Here is a 17,224-nt window from a genome sequence, read left to right as displayed (position 1 = left end):
AAATTTCATGACACAAAAAAGGCCATCGGCTCCAATTCGCGAAAATGTCATGCCACGAATATATTATGTTTTACAGTATACTCGGGCAAGGTCTATGGGAAATGCTTGTTGTTTTCCTCAACAGGTTAAAGGCGCATAGACCCAGTGGGTGCATGAGCGCTGTTGGTGATGCTGCCGATCATCGTTAGCATTGATATGAAGATTGCAGAAGTTGAGCTGTCATCAAGAGTAAAGCGCGTAGGTGTTGCTAGGTAACATTGCCATCGTTGTCTTCTCTGCACATCATGCAGTCTGTAGTAATGCCAGGGTGGGTCCATATGTGCTTCTTAGTATGACGTCACAAAAGAAGTTTGCTAAAGCCGTCATCCCCCTCAGCCGAATTGTGAGCCGAAATGTGATTGGACCACTGACTACAGTGTATCAGACTTCTTCCGACTCGTGGAAATGGATCACAGCGTAAGCACTAAAGAGGAGTTGATAGCATAGGTCTATATAGGAAACTTGCACTGTGCGCCCGCGTATGCATTCGACTAAACCACCGCGTCCATATGCCTTTAATAGGAATTAAGTACATCTTTAACATTATCTTACTTCTTTCCAGGGCTCGGTCATGTCGTGCACCATGGAGAAGGTGCACCACAACTTCCACAAGGAATGCATCCGGGAGATTGAGGGCACCCTCTACTGCCCGCACTGTGGAGACGACGCGACCTTCGCCAAGGAGGTCAAGCTCCCGGTCACCCCCGAGCTGGAGAAGATGAAGACATTGCCGGGCTCCGTCCTGCTCAGCTACGGCCAGATCAAGCTGCCCAGGGCGCTGCTGGAGACTCTGACCGGCATCTCGGGGACGGTCCTCAACTCAGTCAGGAACGGGCGGGGCCAGGACCAGACGGAAGCTGCTGCCAAAGACAAGACAAAGTGAGTGTAGACCTGAGCAGAGCTCAATAATAATAATAATAATTGATATGATTTATATAGCGCCAAATCCACTCTGCAGAGTGCTCTAGGCGCGGAAGGAAGAGAAAGTGAAGGAGATAAAGGACATACAAATATCAAGTACATGGAATGAGTAGTCAAATTGAGGCTTTAAACAAGTGAGTTTTTAGACTGCTTTTAAAGGAGTCTGATGAAGAACAATTTGTGTAAGATACAAATTACAAGTAAATCTGTTAAGAGCAGGATATCTTTCATGGTCTGCGCAAATTTTTGTGTGTCGACCTGTACAGATTTCAGTGCTCTTACCTTCCCACAACAGCAAAGAGAGTGTGCGAGCAGCAGACAATAAAGTGTAGAGGTGATTTTTTCTTTTCATTAGTTTTAGAGCAGTGATATGTTTCATCACATTGCTGTACCTGATTGGATTTTAGCTCTTACAGTGGTGGAAGAAGAGTGGGTAAATAAATGAATTCATAAGTGAATAGAGGCCAAGTGTAGACTTCACAACAGGCAAATTTAAACCGCACACATAGTTTTTATATCCTTCTGTAGCTTGGTCCTTTCTTTTGTTCTTAGTGCAGACCATTATGTTACATATGTAAATTTATGCCTCCTTCTGTAACTTCTTACAGCAGTAATGTGTGTCAAATAGAACACCTGAATTTAAATTGTTGAACTCTCAATCTTCTTGTTTGTATCCAGGGCTAGAATCTCGTCAAAGAGAGGTAAAGCCCAGGGAACCCTGGCTGAGAACGGAGTGGCCCAGGCAAGTCCGAATGAGAAGAAGATTACTCTGAAGAATGGGATCACGATATCTACAGGTGAGCCGCTAGTGACCTTTGAACTTTAGAAGCAAAAGGGGGAAGTCTTGGTCTAGAAGCACAGTGGTATTGATTCCCCTACCTATTGATTCAAGACTGTCACTGCAAGGAATTCTCCCAGCAGAACGCTTAACCACACAAAATGTTCACTAACTTTTCAGTGAAGGCCAAGATGCAAATTTTCCACAAGGAATTTTATTTGTAGATTTAAAATGTATGATAGCAGATGTCAGATTGACTTTGTAACGGGTAAATGAGTGAAACAAAGATGCTGGGAGGATTCCATAAGTGATGACATTATTGAGAGTACCATGCCACACTACTCACTGAAAATAACAGTGTGCTGATCACAAGAAACAATTCACATGGCAGTAGTCTGCTGTGTGCTGGTAAATAGACTTTACATTCTGTTGAAAATGAGTACACATTAGTGTGGTGGGTTGTGAGTTAAATGTGTTGTATGGTTTACTGAACAGTGATTTATTTTCAACTGCTTTCATGCTCCGTTTATATCTATTGAGCATACTGATCGAGACACTATGATATCGTTTTGAAGTGTGATAGTTGTGTAGAATTTAGCTGTGATGATTATAATCCTGTGTTTCCCAATAGCCTCCCTCCCCGATGGACCTAGCAAAGAGACGCTGGAGAAGGCAATGGAGTTTCTGGATCCTGTCAAGTAAGTTGAAATCTCTACTATCTTTCTGTAAAGTTTTTGTACAAACCAAAATGAAAAATGAATAGTGAAAGCTGCATGTACTTTCCTTTCCCATGTGAAGATAAACTGAGTTGGGGACATACAGTGTATAAGCAAAACTGCTTCTATACCAAAGTTCTACTAGTAGCTGTAGACATTAGTATTTTCTCAGCTGTCATTTTCCATTTCTGTATCCCTGAAGTTATAATATGCTTTAAATGTAAAGTTACCTCTTGGTACAAACATTTCTTCCAAATAATGTTTTGTTGTTTTTATGTAACAGAAAAATTGTCTCACTTGAAATGTTGGCATTCATTTTCTATGGTGTGTGTGTGTGTGTGTGTTTAAGGGTTTGATATCATATTATTTACCTTTTCTTATGAACATGTGAATAATTTCAAAATATTCAAAACATGTCTTCTTTTAATTTCCAGCCCCAAACGGCAGCGTTTCCACCCCAAGAATTTATTTATGTCGTCAACTCAGGGAGAAGTAGACAAAGTCCTCCAGATGTTAAGTAAGTCGTCAAACATTTTCATAGACACTTATCTCTGTGTTATGTTCACAGCATGTCTTTATGTGTTAAATAGGGGGGAATTCTGGGACTCGCAAGATAGTTATATGAGTAATTGAATTCGCAGTCAAGAAACACTTATGACAAACTGAATGAGAGGTATCATTAAGTATGAAGAGAAAAATCAGCAATATGCGAGAGGAAAATCAAATTCCTCCGGTGGATACAATTTACTTTGCTCATGTGTTACAAGAGGTTAACATTTTCATGAGCTGTTGAATTCGCAAATATCAGTTGACTCGTAAAATTCAAGGGAAACAAATACACTACAAAACAAACTGTGTATGCAGTATTTTGCATACCAGAAAATGCTCATATGCCTCTCTGGAATTTCAGGCAAAGTACTTTTAGCCTACTAGCATCACTTCTGGCATTGCAAGCTAGTTATTAAAAGGCTAGGATGTCTTCCAACATGGTGTACAATTCTTTAATAATCAGTCACCTTCTGTAATGTGATTTAAAAGAAACAAAAGTTGTTACTATTCATTGATTTTCCCTTTAAAAAAAAGAAAAAAAAAGATTTTCATGCGTGCTGAAAAAGTGGAGTCAGTGCACAGAAGTGTATTCAAAATCAAGAAATTGCATGTAAACAAAATTGGCGTATTTTTATAGTTACTGCAAAAGGAGATGGCCTTTATTAAAGCTAACCACCATTGCTTACGAGTGATCTGCTATTTAGAACAGACAAAAACCCAAACCAATTATGTTGTTACTTGTCTTTTCCTAGAATGAATAGACATTGTAGAAAATCTCTAGTGATTACTACAATTCTGAAGTTCATATTGATCCTTTTGATTATCCCCATGGTAACTTCCTACCTTCCAATAGGCGAGGGCTTTGACCCCAACTACCGTTTTCCGGCCCACAACCTGGAGACGCCACTCCACGGTGCCGCGGCCAAAGGTCACCTTGACATCATTTGCCTCCTGCTCCAATCGGGAGCCAACATTGAGGCCGTCGACGCCAACCTCGCCACACCACTGGTAAGGAGTGCCCCAAGAGTGGGCCAACTCTGCAAGTCTGCTCTTACGGGCTGGTGCTCAGAAATGCACCCTTGGCCGCATTCAAGCATTCAAAAGCAAACCGAACCAAACCAAACCATTCCGTACTGTACCATATATGACCCTGCATCACAAAACCAACAAAAAGTCGCAAGTCATGGGTTTTTATTTGATTGAAGATTCTAAATGAGCAGACTCTATGCTTTAAAATGATGTATAACTCAATTCATAAGGATTCTCCTAACCTATCTAAATATTGGAAAAAAAGCACGCACTCTGGAAAAGTGTGAACTGAGAAAAGAGACTCTGAAATACATGGTCTATTCAAGCGCTTAATCTTTACCAAACCATGCTAGCTGCATGATGAATGGGACAAAAAACAGGATGTTAACCACTGGAACAACAACAATGAAGGGATTTTCGGATTAAGCTGAAAGTAAGCATGCTCTATCAACACATTCTGTCCATGATTACTGCCAACTTTCAAAGCAGTTGCATTACCCTTTCAAAAGTAATTAAGAGTTGAAAGTCAAGAGTGTGCAAAGAATTTTCAATAAATATATAAAGAGGCCTTTACGACATATCTGATCTCACTACTTTACAACAACAAAAATAGGTTGTAGCAAAACTGCTGAAAACACTCTTTCCCATTCATTTTATGATCCCAACTTAGGAATAGTGTAGAAGAAGAATAGCTCTTTCAGAAAATGTGAAAAATTCAAAACCGACTTGGTTGACCAGTTTCACCTTTTTTGAGTCCTCACGTAAAATCAAGGGGTTCGACTTTCTGTTGGTTTTGTGATGCACGGTCACATATCTTGCCAGTTTGAGAGTGTTTGAGTGCTTTGAGAAGAAAACGTATCACATGAGTTATTTTTGGACTTGAGTCAGAGGGGTCCCATTGTTTGTACATGTAGCAATAGGATCGTGCACCTGGCACACTTATGCTGCATACAGGTGGCTCCAATAAAGAGAATCGACTCTACTCTTTGTATTATGATTGTAGTGTGTGTTCTTCTCATGCCAGCTTCTGGTATGGTACACATTTGGACCACTTCACATCCGAGCGCTCTGTGGCATGGTACAATACAGTGCAGTATACAAATGCTGCACAGGTCGTAGTACGTCAGTCGGAATTGTGTGCATGAAGTAACTACGGAATGCTTAACCCACGAGGTGAAGCTGAGTTGGTTTAGGCTAAATTCCATAGTTACCGCATGCACACTATATTCCGACTGACGCATGAAAAGACATGTAGGTCATCTGTGTTATAGAATGGGTAATTTTCTTGCCAAAAATAAATTTTTTCTGTCATGTTACCCAATGACAAATTTACTGGATGCATTTCCTTTTGGCTTGCCATAGACGAGAGCCCGAAAATCATGCATTGAGTATTTACTGGATGCATGATTTTTTAGCCAATTGGCGTCTCGTACTGAGTGCGCGAACCTTTGTTACAAGTGCATGATAACATTTTTACCACTACTGTGACTCAGCGTGCGGCCAGTACAAAATCAACACATAGGTCTCGACCAATGAGATCAAAGGATTCTCGCTACCCATTCTATAATATGCTTTTAAAATGGTCCACTTTTTGGCATGGTACAGTGTATGGTACTGTATGGTCCACTTTTGGAGCATTCAAGAGCTCCTCTGATGTAAGTATTGTACAGTACGGTATGCTTTAGGAAAGCTCGTGAACACACCCTCAGACAAGATCTTGCAATGAAAGATGGTGCTCATCATCTTAGCGGAAGTGTCAAGGTAGTGATTGGAGTGTGTCAAATTTTGGCCTCCTGCGGTTTCGATGCTTACGTGCATGGAATCGCTCTTCTCTTTGTTAACATTTATACAAGTAGTACCAATGGGTTGTACTTGAATTCCATAATTTTGAGACAAAATTTTGAAAACATTAGTAACTGCAATATACATATTTTATTTTTCAGTGTGTGCTCATCACAGATCAGCCAAGTCTCCCTGGCTTTGCAGGCAGCTCGTTGAGAAACCTGCTGTTCCCTCAAGTCTATGGCATGAGAATATGAAATCCTCCCTAATTTGAGAATTATATGCCAGTTCGTAATTAGCTCATGTACACATTGGTACAAATGACCTTTCATTTTTCTCAGTTGTTTAGGCACTTCTGTCGTTTTCAAAGCGGCATAATGCATAAGCCCGACGTAACAATTTATGGAATGCATGTACAAACAAAGAATGAACTTGCGTTGAGATCATGTGATCACCTGACAATTTAGTAGGCATCCATTTCATTATTTTGTATTGAAGGCAATAACAGCCTATTTCCTTTTATATTGCGAAATACCATTCTTGCTGTCAATTGGATGTGCTGGCAAGCATCATTTAGATAAGGATCACATGAATACTCATCGCATCACAGATGCTTATCTCAGTGAATTTAAAAACCATAATGCCTGTTGGTACAAATGACCTTTTTCTGCTCATGCGCAAAGTGGAATTACGAACTGGTCTATTGCCTGTTGAGATGAATACAGCACTTTGGGGTAGTGCCCTAATAGTTCTTTTGGAGCCTTTGTGTATTTACAGTCTTGATTATGAGATGCCTCTTTCAATTGATCTCTCTCTCTCTTATCATTTGCTGTTGAATCTCCCCTCCCCCCCCCCCCCCCCCCAAGCATGCTGCTGCAGAGAACAGTCACCTGGCTTGTGTACAGTACCTGGTGAAGTGTGGAGCCAACATCAACCACAAGGTGAGGAATCCTTTGAGTCCTTTAACCCGTTGAGGACGGATTGATTTTGCTACAACATGCATTTCCCATAGTCACTTGCCAAAGTATACTCGGGACTCATCCTCAATGGGTTAAGTTACATTTTCCTGACATTGCATCAACAACATAGTCGCTGGATCGATTCTCTGTTCAGGCTGGCGTGAAAGCGGGGCAAGATTTCTGAAAGTCAATGCTCCTGATAAACACTTTTGATGTTCTTTACTTTCACTGAGGGACAAAAGTTGTGTGAGCAGGAAGAGAACTGGTCTGAAGAGACTTTCTTGACCCGAAAGCATGACAGATTGAATTGTCTTAGTTTTCTCAGCTCGTAATCACATATGCCGTATTTTAGACATCGTCCTCCTTTGTTGACTTTGGAATGCTGTGAAATAACAGGAAGCTGTGGTGATGTCCTCAATTTCTTGAAATGAAAATTGATGAAAGAAAGGTGTTCTGTGTATGTGTTTTTGTAAGAGGTTAAGGGCTATCACTTAATCTCTGCCTTGATTTATCAGAAAAAGATTATCATTGCTGTGTGGCTGGATGTTACATGACAGTCACTGATAAATAATGCACTTAGAAGATCTTTCAAAATGGTAGATTGTATTATTCAGAAACCAGAAGATGAGGAGCTGTATCTCTAATTCTAATGTGTTGATAGTGATGATTCAATTTTTGTCATATTTGTCTTTAAGCTGATGACACAGCTATCATAAATGGCATACTCATTTGGGGATTGTGTTTGCCTGCCAGTTCTCAAAGGGTGAAATACATCAGCACCAGCTGCTTCTTTTGCTTTTCCTTGCCCCAGGATGACGAGGGGTCTACCCCGCTCCATATAGCGACCAAAAGTGGCAACATGGATATGTTGGGCTATCTCCTCACACTCGGCAAGATAGACCTGAACTTACAGGTTAGATTGGCTCTATGATTTTTTTTCCCTATGCCTGATTCAGTTTTGATCCATCACAACAACAACAACAACAAAAATAGCTGGTAAAATGGCCGAGAAGAAGTGCAAAATATCACAGCGATTCAGCATCTAAAGTGAGAACTTTGAATTTTGTAGAAAGGATCTTGGAACGATGAAGGACTACAAACAAATGTGTGAATGGTGGGATTATACTTGACCTTGGTGATTCAGGATTGAAACATTTTTAATATGTGAATTTATCTCTTTGCTAGCAGGATAATTTGATTTGCTAAAATTCCTGACTCTATTATTGTATTCTTGTTTTTGATAGATTCAATGACAAGTTTCTAAAACCTTTATATCAACTCCTTCGAGATATGATTTGATGATAACGAAAGAGACCCAAACACGGCTAGAGAATATGTGAAAATGTATCACAAAACCAACAAAAAGTTGCACACCTTGATTTTGCCTGAGAACTCAAAATATTGAACCGAGTCAATCTTCAGTATTTCATATTATCTAAAAGAGCAATTCTTCTATGTAATTTTAAAATTTGGGTTTATAAAACAAATGTGAAATTGCATCTTTAGCAGGTTTTACAGAACACTATTTTTATGGTGTGATAGGTACATTGTATGTCTTGGAGACTCATTTTCATTTCGTGAAAACCCTTTACATGCTGGTCACTTTCAACCCTTGATATTTTTTGAAAAGATAATGCTACTGTATTTAAAGTTGGTATCAGTCGTGAATAGAATGTGTTTAATGAGTGTGGAAAATTTCAGCTGATTTTGATAATCCCTTCATTGCGTTTGTCAGAGTGTTACATCCTGTTTTTTGTCTCATTCATTGCACTGAGTACACATCGGTAAAGCTCTTGAGTAGAACTAAAGACTTTTTCAAAGGGTTTCCTTTTTTCCATCATTTAGACAGGTTACGAAGGTCCAGTTGTTTTGAGTTACACATCATTTTAAAGGAGACCTCCAGATGATTTTCAATTTTTTTTTTCATTTGAACAACTATAAATTAGTTATACTAGGGACAGAGTTTCAGAATTTGTGATAATTGGGATGAAGAATAAGAATATTTTCAAAATTTAGAACAAATTGCAATGAACAAGGATGATGACATGGCAGAGTCACCATAAGAATGTTTGAGTTGTGGCTCAAGGAAGCAGAACAAAAGAAGAAGGCATGCATAGATTATACACAGGTGAACTCGCAAGCAAGCGGTATTGTAATGGAATTACACTGCTACATTTCAGAATTATGTGAACCTCCTATGTCATCCTTGTTCAGTGTAATTTGTTTAAGGCTTTTAAAGGTATTGTTTCTCTGCTCAAGAACCACAATAAATTCCACAAATCTATACATGGAGTTGTCAATTTATGTACTACATGATGTGAAATTATGAAAATCGTCTGGAATGCCCCTTTAAAGCATAGAGTGTGCTCTTTCATGTCTTCCCTCAACTAAAGCCCATGTCAGGCAACTTTTCAATAGTTTTGTGATGCAGGGTCACATTTGTAGTCTTATACCTGAAGTTCCCATGTTAGCCATACCCAGTTGTGTGTAAATCCCATCAGTAGAAATTGAAATAAACTTGTCAACGCTTGTACATAGTAAACCGCACTGAAAGAATGAATGCAAGAGAATTTCAAGATCGTGGGCATTCATTCTTCCACTGCTGTTTGGTTGCCAGGACAACGGAGGCTGGACACCAGTCATCTGGGGAGCAGACTACAAGAACGCTGTTTCAGTCCGCTTTCTGCTGGAGCACGGGGCTGATGCGTTGGTCAGAGACAAGGTTAGTCATGAAGCACAAGCTCCATAACGTAGGATGGGGGATGGGGTTGATAATGGCCAGAACTGGGAAGCGGTCATGGTGAATTGAAGCCCCCCCCCCCCCCCCCCCCCCCCAAAAAAAAAAAAAAAAAATGTAGGATTCTGGAGAATTGGGAGAAGCGTATGCCATTCTTGAATGCAACTTAATGTGCATCCTGGATATGTGTATGCACTGTGATTTTACCCACTTTCATGGAAGTGCCATAACATGCAAGGGTAGCTCTTATACTGAAGTGGCACCATTGACAGAAAGGTGGTGGCGGTGGAAGCAAGCAAGCATTGCGTGGGAAATTAACATTTTTCGTACTGTACAGTACTGTATATTAAATAAAACAAACAAAAAACAAAGTGCAGTCATATTTCAAAAGAGGTTTCATTCCCACTCTGGGTGATACGTTACGTACAGGTACCAGGTAAATTTCGTGGAAACTTTCCAGTTTATGGGGCTAGCATCGTTCTTACTGTGAAACTTATTGTCAGAGAAGGGTGAGGTCAAGATAAGGATGGACTTGGTCAGTATGTAGAATACAAAACAATAAAGTGTTATTTTCAACTCAGATGTTCAAGTAAGATACAACTAAACTTTTAACAAAAATGAAAGTGCAAAGATATATGATGGGATGTACTAAAAAGCTACCGCCATGTTAATTTCTATCTCTGCAGGAGCAAAACATTGGTCTCCACTGGGCGGCCTACTCTGGCTGCCAGGACGTCATGGAGGTATTCCTGAACCACAGCAAAGACAACAAGAACCACCTCAATGCCCTCAACGTTCACGGCGACACGCCCCTGTGAGTTTTCCTTCCCATCATGCATCAGTCATGGATTTTCATTCTTCCATTAAGATCTGTGGGCTACACATTTTCTACAGTTCAAAAAAATAGAAAAATTTTCACTTGCCTTGCCTCCATCAGTATGCTACCAGCGGTCACACACCATCTGTATAAAGATACATGTACATGCTACAGAAACATGACTTCCAGTAAAGTGTTGTAAGAGAGAGAATTTTTTTTAAAAGCATTTCTTGTCATCATCCTGAATGTATGTGTCCATATCTTATCATCTTGATTTAAGTGGGTGCTTTATCACAATTTACTCAATGAGAAACCATTCACAATAAATATTTGAACTCGTTGACGAGCATTTCAATTGTTACCAGAAATTCTTACAGCCTATCTAGATAGTAAGTTTATGTTCACTTGATTTAAAGTAGTTGCAGTGAGTGTTGCATCACACATTCATTCCGGGGGGAAAAATAGGTGGATACATTGTTCTTTGAATATGACATTCTTTAGGCTCTGTATATCCAAAATATATCTTTAACTAAAGGCAATGTGATAATGAATGGTAAAGTATTCTGATGAAAAGAAGTTTCAGGTATGGAATGCATAGTTATGCCAGGGCCTGACGTAAACCTTTTTCTCTAGTGGCCCATTCAGGTCCCTGAAATCATTACGTTGAAAATGGTGGTGGCCTGAAGAAGAAATGTACTGGCCATAGATATAATGACAAAGAGGAATCTGATTTGAATTATGGTTGCCCGATGAGACCACCAAAAGATATGCTTTTTGAAAGTGTGGTGGCCCAACACTGATTTTTAGTGGCCCCAGGCCACTGCTAATGTTGAACCCTGGTTATGTGTATATATCTCTCACAGGTGTTCTCACATTTTGCTATACATGTATGTCACTCTCAAGGATTATACTCCATTTATTTGCATGTCAGTGTGAAAATGAACCGAGAGGATTCTCTCTGAGTCTCCTCACTAATGTTCATTGTGTGCACAAACCGCAGAATGAGAGAGTAGATATGATATGTTATTATGCCACCAAATAAATGAATAAATAAATAAATAAATAAGCTGTTTATTCGGATGTTCAGTATGTGACTACCAAGTTGCCATGTTCATTCATGCATTTTTGCAATTTTGATTTTTTATTTTCATTGAACAGACACATATCAGCCAGGGAGAACCACTATGGTTGCGCCATGTGAGTATATTTTGAACCTTTGCTTACCATTTGCCATGAACTCGGTAAACATCACTAGAAGTCATGTCGACATCATTTGACCTTTTTTTGAAGAGAGTGAAATATAGCTTGAACATTGGGTATCACATATTATTGTTGCATCCTTAATGTCTTAGTTAATTACTAAAAATGATAATAAAATGGGGATGACTAGGATTAATAGAGACATCTAATCCTGTGTGACATAGAAAGGGCAAGTGAAAGGGGATCGGTTAAACAGCAATTTAATTCACTATTAATCACTGGCATCTGTGGTGAGTCAAACACAAGATGTATGTGGCCATGTCAAGAGTGCATACGTTTGCTCCATGGGGTACTATGGCAAGAGCGAAAGCCATTTCTGTTCATGATTTGAATGGGGATTGCATCCATCTGTGGCTATGAATGTGGGTCTCATATGTGTAGAACCATTAACATTAACACCAACCTTGAAATGAAAAAAAGAAAAGATATTCCCTATGGGCTAGTGTGAAGCCATTTGGGAAAAGGCAAGTAAATAGTCACTATCACAAATACTGGACTTGGTTGAGCAGACAACATTCAACTCAAGGCTCCAAACTGTCTTTCAGAGCTATGCCATAGTTTTGAGGTCAACCTGCTAACACCAAATGACATCAAATTTTAGAGCACTAATACCAATACTAACGCTGAATTGAAATTTACCTGTGGAACATTGAACAAATTATTAGATTTACCATAAATTTGGCACAGTATTTAGTGCTTCAGTTTCTTTTTCCATGATAAATACTGTGCTTTTATCAGCACAGACACCTTCAACATTGAGTCAAAAGGAGCCTGAGCTTTCAGTTCTAGCAGATTCTTGTCAACATGACAGATATAAAGGGTAAGCAGCCAGTTGAATAGGCTACAGACAATTACAACTTCACAAGCACAAACTGGGAGAGACTAGGGACTCGGAACAAGGAATACAAAAGGGGTAAAGTTGGGTGTCAAAGGCAGGGAGCCAAACAGGTGTATTGGGGGGGGGGGGGGGGGAAATTAAAGGAAAGAGGTGAGCACAAACAAAGGAGAGGTAGGGCTAGTGATGAGGCCTCATGAATGGGCAACCTTTGAAGGATTAAGATGAATGGGGAGGCAACATCAAACATGATGAGGAACAATAATGATAGGTACAAAAAGGGGATCAGATAGAAAACCCTGAAGCCCTTTTTGACTCCATGTTACTCTTCTTTCTGGCTTCTATTTGATGAGCAGTTTTCAGCAGCTTTTTTTTTTTCCACATATTCTTAAATTGAGATAAACGCTTGGCTATTGGACAAAAAATAGAGTAGATACTTGCTCCATCAAACTAGTTACCGTCTGCATCCAAATAATTTTGTTGTTCCTAAGGGACAACAGTCCCTTCAGTGCTTTTTATACCCCCGCCAAACGAAGTTTGAAGGGGGTATATAGGAATCAGCGGACGGTCGGGCGGTCCGGCGGTCGGGCGGTCGGTAGGGCGGGCGGTCGGGCGGTCGGTCCGTTGCAAATCTTGCGTCGCGAACTACTTCCTCAGTTTTCAACCGATTCCCATAAAACTTGGCACAGATGTGTGCCTTGGGTTGTAGATGTGCAAGACGTATTTTTTGACAGTACCCAAAAGTACGTTGCCATGGTAACGGCATATTATGGGCAAAAATGGGTACAAATCTTGCGTCGCGAACTCCTCCCACAGTTTTTGATCAATTTTTATGAAATTAGGTACAGATGTTCATCTGAATATGTTAATGTGCAAGACACATATTTCCGCAGTGGCAAAAAGTGCGTTGCCATGGTAACGGCATGTTATTGGTAAAATATAGGGCAAAATGCTTCATGGCAAAACTGCTTCATCAGTGTTCTTCCAATTCTCATGGAATTCATATTGAATGTTTGTCTTAGGATATAGGTCAGCATGACACATTTCTTGACAGTGACAAAAAGTATGTTGCCATGGTAACAGCTCACATATTATGAGCCAAAATGATGGAAAATTTTGTGTTGCAAACTACTTCCTCAGTTTTTGCCCAATTTCCATGAAACTTGGTACAGATGTGTGCCTTTGGTTGTAGATGTGCAAGACGCATTTTTCGACAGTACCCGAAAGTACGTTGCCATGGTAACGGCATATTAATGGCAGAAGATCAAGGAAAGATCTTGCGGATTTAACTACTTCCTCAGTTTTTTGACCAAAGCTTATGAAATGTTGTTTGGCGGGGGTATAACCAGTCGCTGTAGCGACATTTCTAGTTTTTTTTTTGAAATTCCTTGTGAGATACTGAAAGTCTGTATACTTTCTGAAAGAAGAGTGTTTGTTTGATAGTGTTTTTGTTAACATCTGTCTTGACCCTACATCTACAGGCAACTGTTGGTCCGCCATGCTGACGTCACCATCAAGAACAATGAGAGTGAGTTGGCACTGGACTGCGCCAAGCCCAAGTCTGACGTGTATCTGGCCATCCAGGCCAACATCCGCATGAAGATGGCCATTAAGAGGAGGAACATTCGCTCCGAGGTCATACTGTCCAGGTACTGTGAAACGAGGAATGTTCGCATGCATTTTAATTTCACGAGTGCCAAAATTCACAAAATTAGAATGCACGCGAAAGTTCTTGCCTACACAATATGCATTGGATGCCATTGGCAATTTGCGAAAATGTTATGCTGCAAGAAAGCCCATCAGCTCCAATGCGAAATTTTCATATATATATTTTCATATATAAATATATCGTGTTTTACAGTAATCCTGCGCCAGGAGGTTGCTTTGGCTTTAACCCGTTGACGACGGGCTGATTTTGCTATATAACACATATTCTTTATATACACTTGCCCGAGTATACTTGGGACTAGTCTTCAACGGGTTAAAGACCTGGGGGTGTTTCGTAAAGCTGTTCTTAAAGTTACGAATGACTTAAGAATGACTGATGATCAGTTCTGATGTGCTATACTTATCGGAATTTCAATAATTCAGCACAAGAACTGATCACCAGTTGTTCTAATTCGTTCGTAACTTTAAGAACAGCTTTATGGACCCCCCGATAGCCAAAGGAAGTATGGATGGTTACATTGAACCAATCTTCAGTTGCTGCCCATAAGGGCACATTTAGAAACCTTACATAGCTCCCATCAGTCACGTGTCAGCAAATGTGTGCATCAAAGCAGCTGCTCGTCGGTAACAGTCAAATCAGGTCAAGATTCTTCGGCTGTGTGTGTACTTACATAGAGATCAGTGATAAAGCTGTACACAGTTTGTCACAGGGATTCTCAATAATATCTGAGCCAGGCCAGCCTTCCCACTCCATAATATTCCCATGTTACTGGGGTCTTTAACTCTAAAAAGGCCAGGGGGTGTGAATCAACCCCCCCCCCCCCAACATTTTTCGTGACTACCGTGCGAAATTTCACCATGCGAAATTTTTTAACTGCGCCGATCTTTCACCATGCGAAATTTTTTAACTGCCCCGATCCCTGACTTTTTACTTTCAAGTCTCACACATCTTTTGACACCATTTTCGCGAAAATCGCATACCGATACGACACTGCATGACCTTTTATACATGCCTGTCAGACCGAAAATGGCTCAAAAACATGATTTTGTGTGTGAAGTCTATGGAATCAGAGTTTTCTCACCTTATTCATAAAGATATGATAATGATAATTTTACTTTCATAGGCTGAAATCAATTAATTTTAGCATAATTATGCTTGGAAAAGGTTCTGTCATAAATTTTGCGAAAAAAATGATAAAACAAAAGGTCGAAAAACAAAAAAATACCTAAGAAATTCATAAAACAATAAAATACATAAGAAATTAAGTTTGATACTGGATTTTTTTTCAAGTACATTGTTAGGAGTGCTGCAAAGAATGTTATCACCAAAAATTAGGATTCTAGGAGCTTTACTTTCTGATTTAGAGCAAAATGTATAATTTTATGCACATATTAGCATAATTGATAAGTATAATGAAAATTTCCACTTCTTTTTGTATAATGTGGTACATTACGCCACAGGTAATGCACGTGCTAATTTTCATGGCAATTGCGCTACGCCGAGATCTTGGGGGGGGGGGGGTTTGAATCAAACCCCCCCCCCCCCCCCCCCCCCTCGGCCACAGAACACCCAAAAAAGCCCGGCCTGGTTAGGGTTAACTCTTTGTTTGTTGTGGTGTAAACCCACTGTGTGCTACATTATTCTGAGACCACAACTGTTTTGTCAAAGCTGTGTAACTTTTTTTTTATAGAAGCATTCATGTTAGTGATGTAGCAGAGTTGTAGAGAAATTCCAGCCAAGTAATAGACCAAGCTCTTTCATGTTTATTTCATACCATGAAGTACGACTCTGCTTCTCGGGCAGGTTTTATGTACAGTGTGAGTGCAGAATCAGCCAAGTAAAGTGCTATATATATGAATTATTGTATGACAGAACTGTACCCTTTGAAAGTGACTAGACAACCAGTGACTGTATCAGAGATTGGCAAGCAAGTTTTTTTTGTTTTAAAACATGATGTCCATTTTTTACACATGTTTTAAGTTTGTTGCATTTCTTGTTTAAAAGATAAGGAAATTCATGCATAGTTCATATTTCCTGCATCTTTGGTAGATATGAAATTTCATGGACTTATGTCCACTACCTGTTAACTTATGCCAGACCATTTGTGACCTGGTGTCACAAAACCAACTAAAAAGTCACAGGGCAAGGATTTTTAGTCAATGGGGAAATCCAGTCCAAATACAATAATGTATGAGTTAGTCTCATAAGAAAGAGTAAAATATTACGAGTTCAACAGTAAAATTTTGATCGAAATCGGGTGAAAAATAAGGAAGTTATGACATTTTGAAGCTTCGCTAATTTTTCAGGAAACAGTTCTTGAACGGTCAATGTGAATATGCAAATGGCAAAGTGAGCATGTCATCCCCTCACAACTTGCCATATAGTTTGTACATAGAATTGTGACATTTCCAGTTTTTCATTCAAACACAATTATGCCCGAGGCTCAAATCCTGCTTTATCTAACTGATCACTATTCTGAAGGTATTCAACCTGGAATAACACCATGTTTCAGACTTCAATGACAGAAACATTTAATTTCCATTATTTTTTGTACACGATCAGTGGAAAATTGTGAGTTTATGACACGGTCAGCTTACTCGTGTGCATATGTATATATATCTACTGTACAAGAACTGTTTTGCAGAAATTAGTACAACTTCAAAATTTCAAAACTTCCTTATTTTTCATCCGGTTTCCAGGCAAATTTTTACCTTTGAATTCCTAAGATTTTACTCTTTTTGTAATCAGACAAACTTATTTTGGGACTGGATTTCCCCTTTAAGGGCAGATTCTAGAAGAATGTACTTTGAGTGCCAATTGGCACAGAAAGGGTTAACCCATTGAGGACAGGCTGATTTTGCTACAACATTCATTTCCCATAGGCACCTGCCCGAGTATACTCGGGACTCGTCCTCGACGGGTCAAGTGACCAATTTTGAAATAATGCGTCTTTGTGTTTTTCAGGGACATTGCACATGGCCTGGAGAATGTTCCCATCCCTGTGGTCAACGCCGTCAACAACGATGGCGTGCCGACAGATTTCCTGTACGTCAAGGACAACTGCGAGACGTCCAGGCTCAACATCGATAGGAACATCAAGCACATGCAGGTAAGATCTAAAGCCTTTCTGTCG

The 17,224-nt window shown here is 39.7% G+C and overlaps 1 protein-coding gene across 1 annotated transcript in view; it reads left to right on the top strand.

Moving 5' to 3' along the window:
* The window catches only part of LOC139712709 (histone-lysine N-methyltransferase EHMT2-like), a 98,025-nt gene that overhangs the window by 46,664 nt on the left and 34,137 nt on the right, over nt 1-17,224 (top strand). The window contains exons 8-19 of the mRNA XM_071624515.1: nt 602-918; nt 1,639-1,757; nt 2,370-2,436; nt 2,889-2,971; nt 3,857-4,011; nt 6,681-6,755; nt 7,585-7,686; nt 9,391-9,495; nt 10,197-10,324; nt 11,486-11,524; nt 13,904-14,071; nt 17,056-17,200. Of these exons, the coding sequence (XP_071480616.1) occupies nt 602-918; nt 1,639-1,757; nt 2,370-2,436; nt 2,889-2,971; nt 3,857-4,011; nt 6,681-6,755; nt 7,585-7,686; nt 9,391-9,495; nt 10,197-10,324; nt 11,486-11,524; nt 13,904-14,071; nt 17,056-17,200 (1,503 nt within the window). The remainder of the gene's footprint in view (nt 1-601; nt 919-1,638; nt 1,758-2,369; nt 2,437-2,888; nt 2,972-3,856; nt 4,012-6,680; nt 6,756-7,584; nt 7,687-9,390; nt 9,496-10,196; nt 10,325-11,485; nt 11,525-13,903; nt 14,072-17,055; nt 17,201-17,224) is intronic.

This window comes from Diadema antillarum, unplaced genomic scaffold (genome assembly GCF_040938485.1).
Source record: "Diadema antillarum isolate AM-2024a unplaced genomic scaffold, OU_Dant_1.0 scf00000042, whole genome shotgun sequence".
Lineage (NCBI taxonomy): Eukaryota > Metazoa > Echinodermata > Echinoidea > Diadematoida > Diadematidae > Diadema > Diadema antillarum.
Note: the sequence above shows the minus strand (reverse complement) of the source record. Positions and strands in the feature narration are given on the sequence as shown.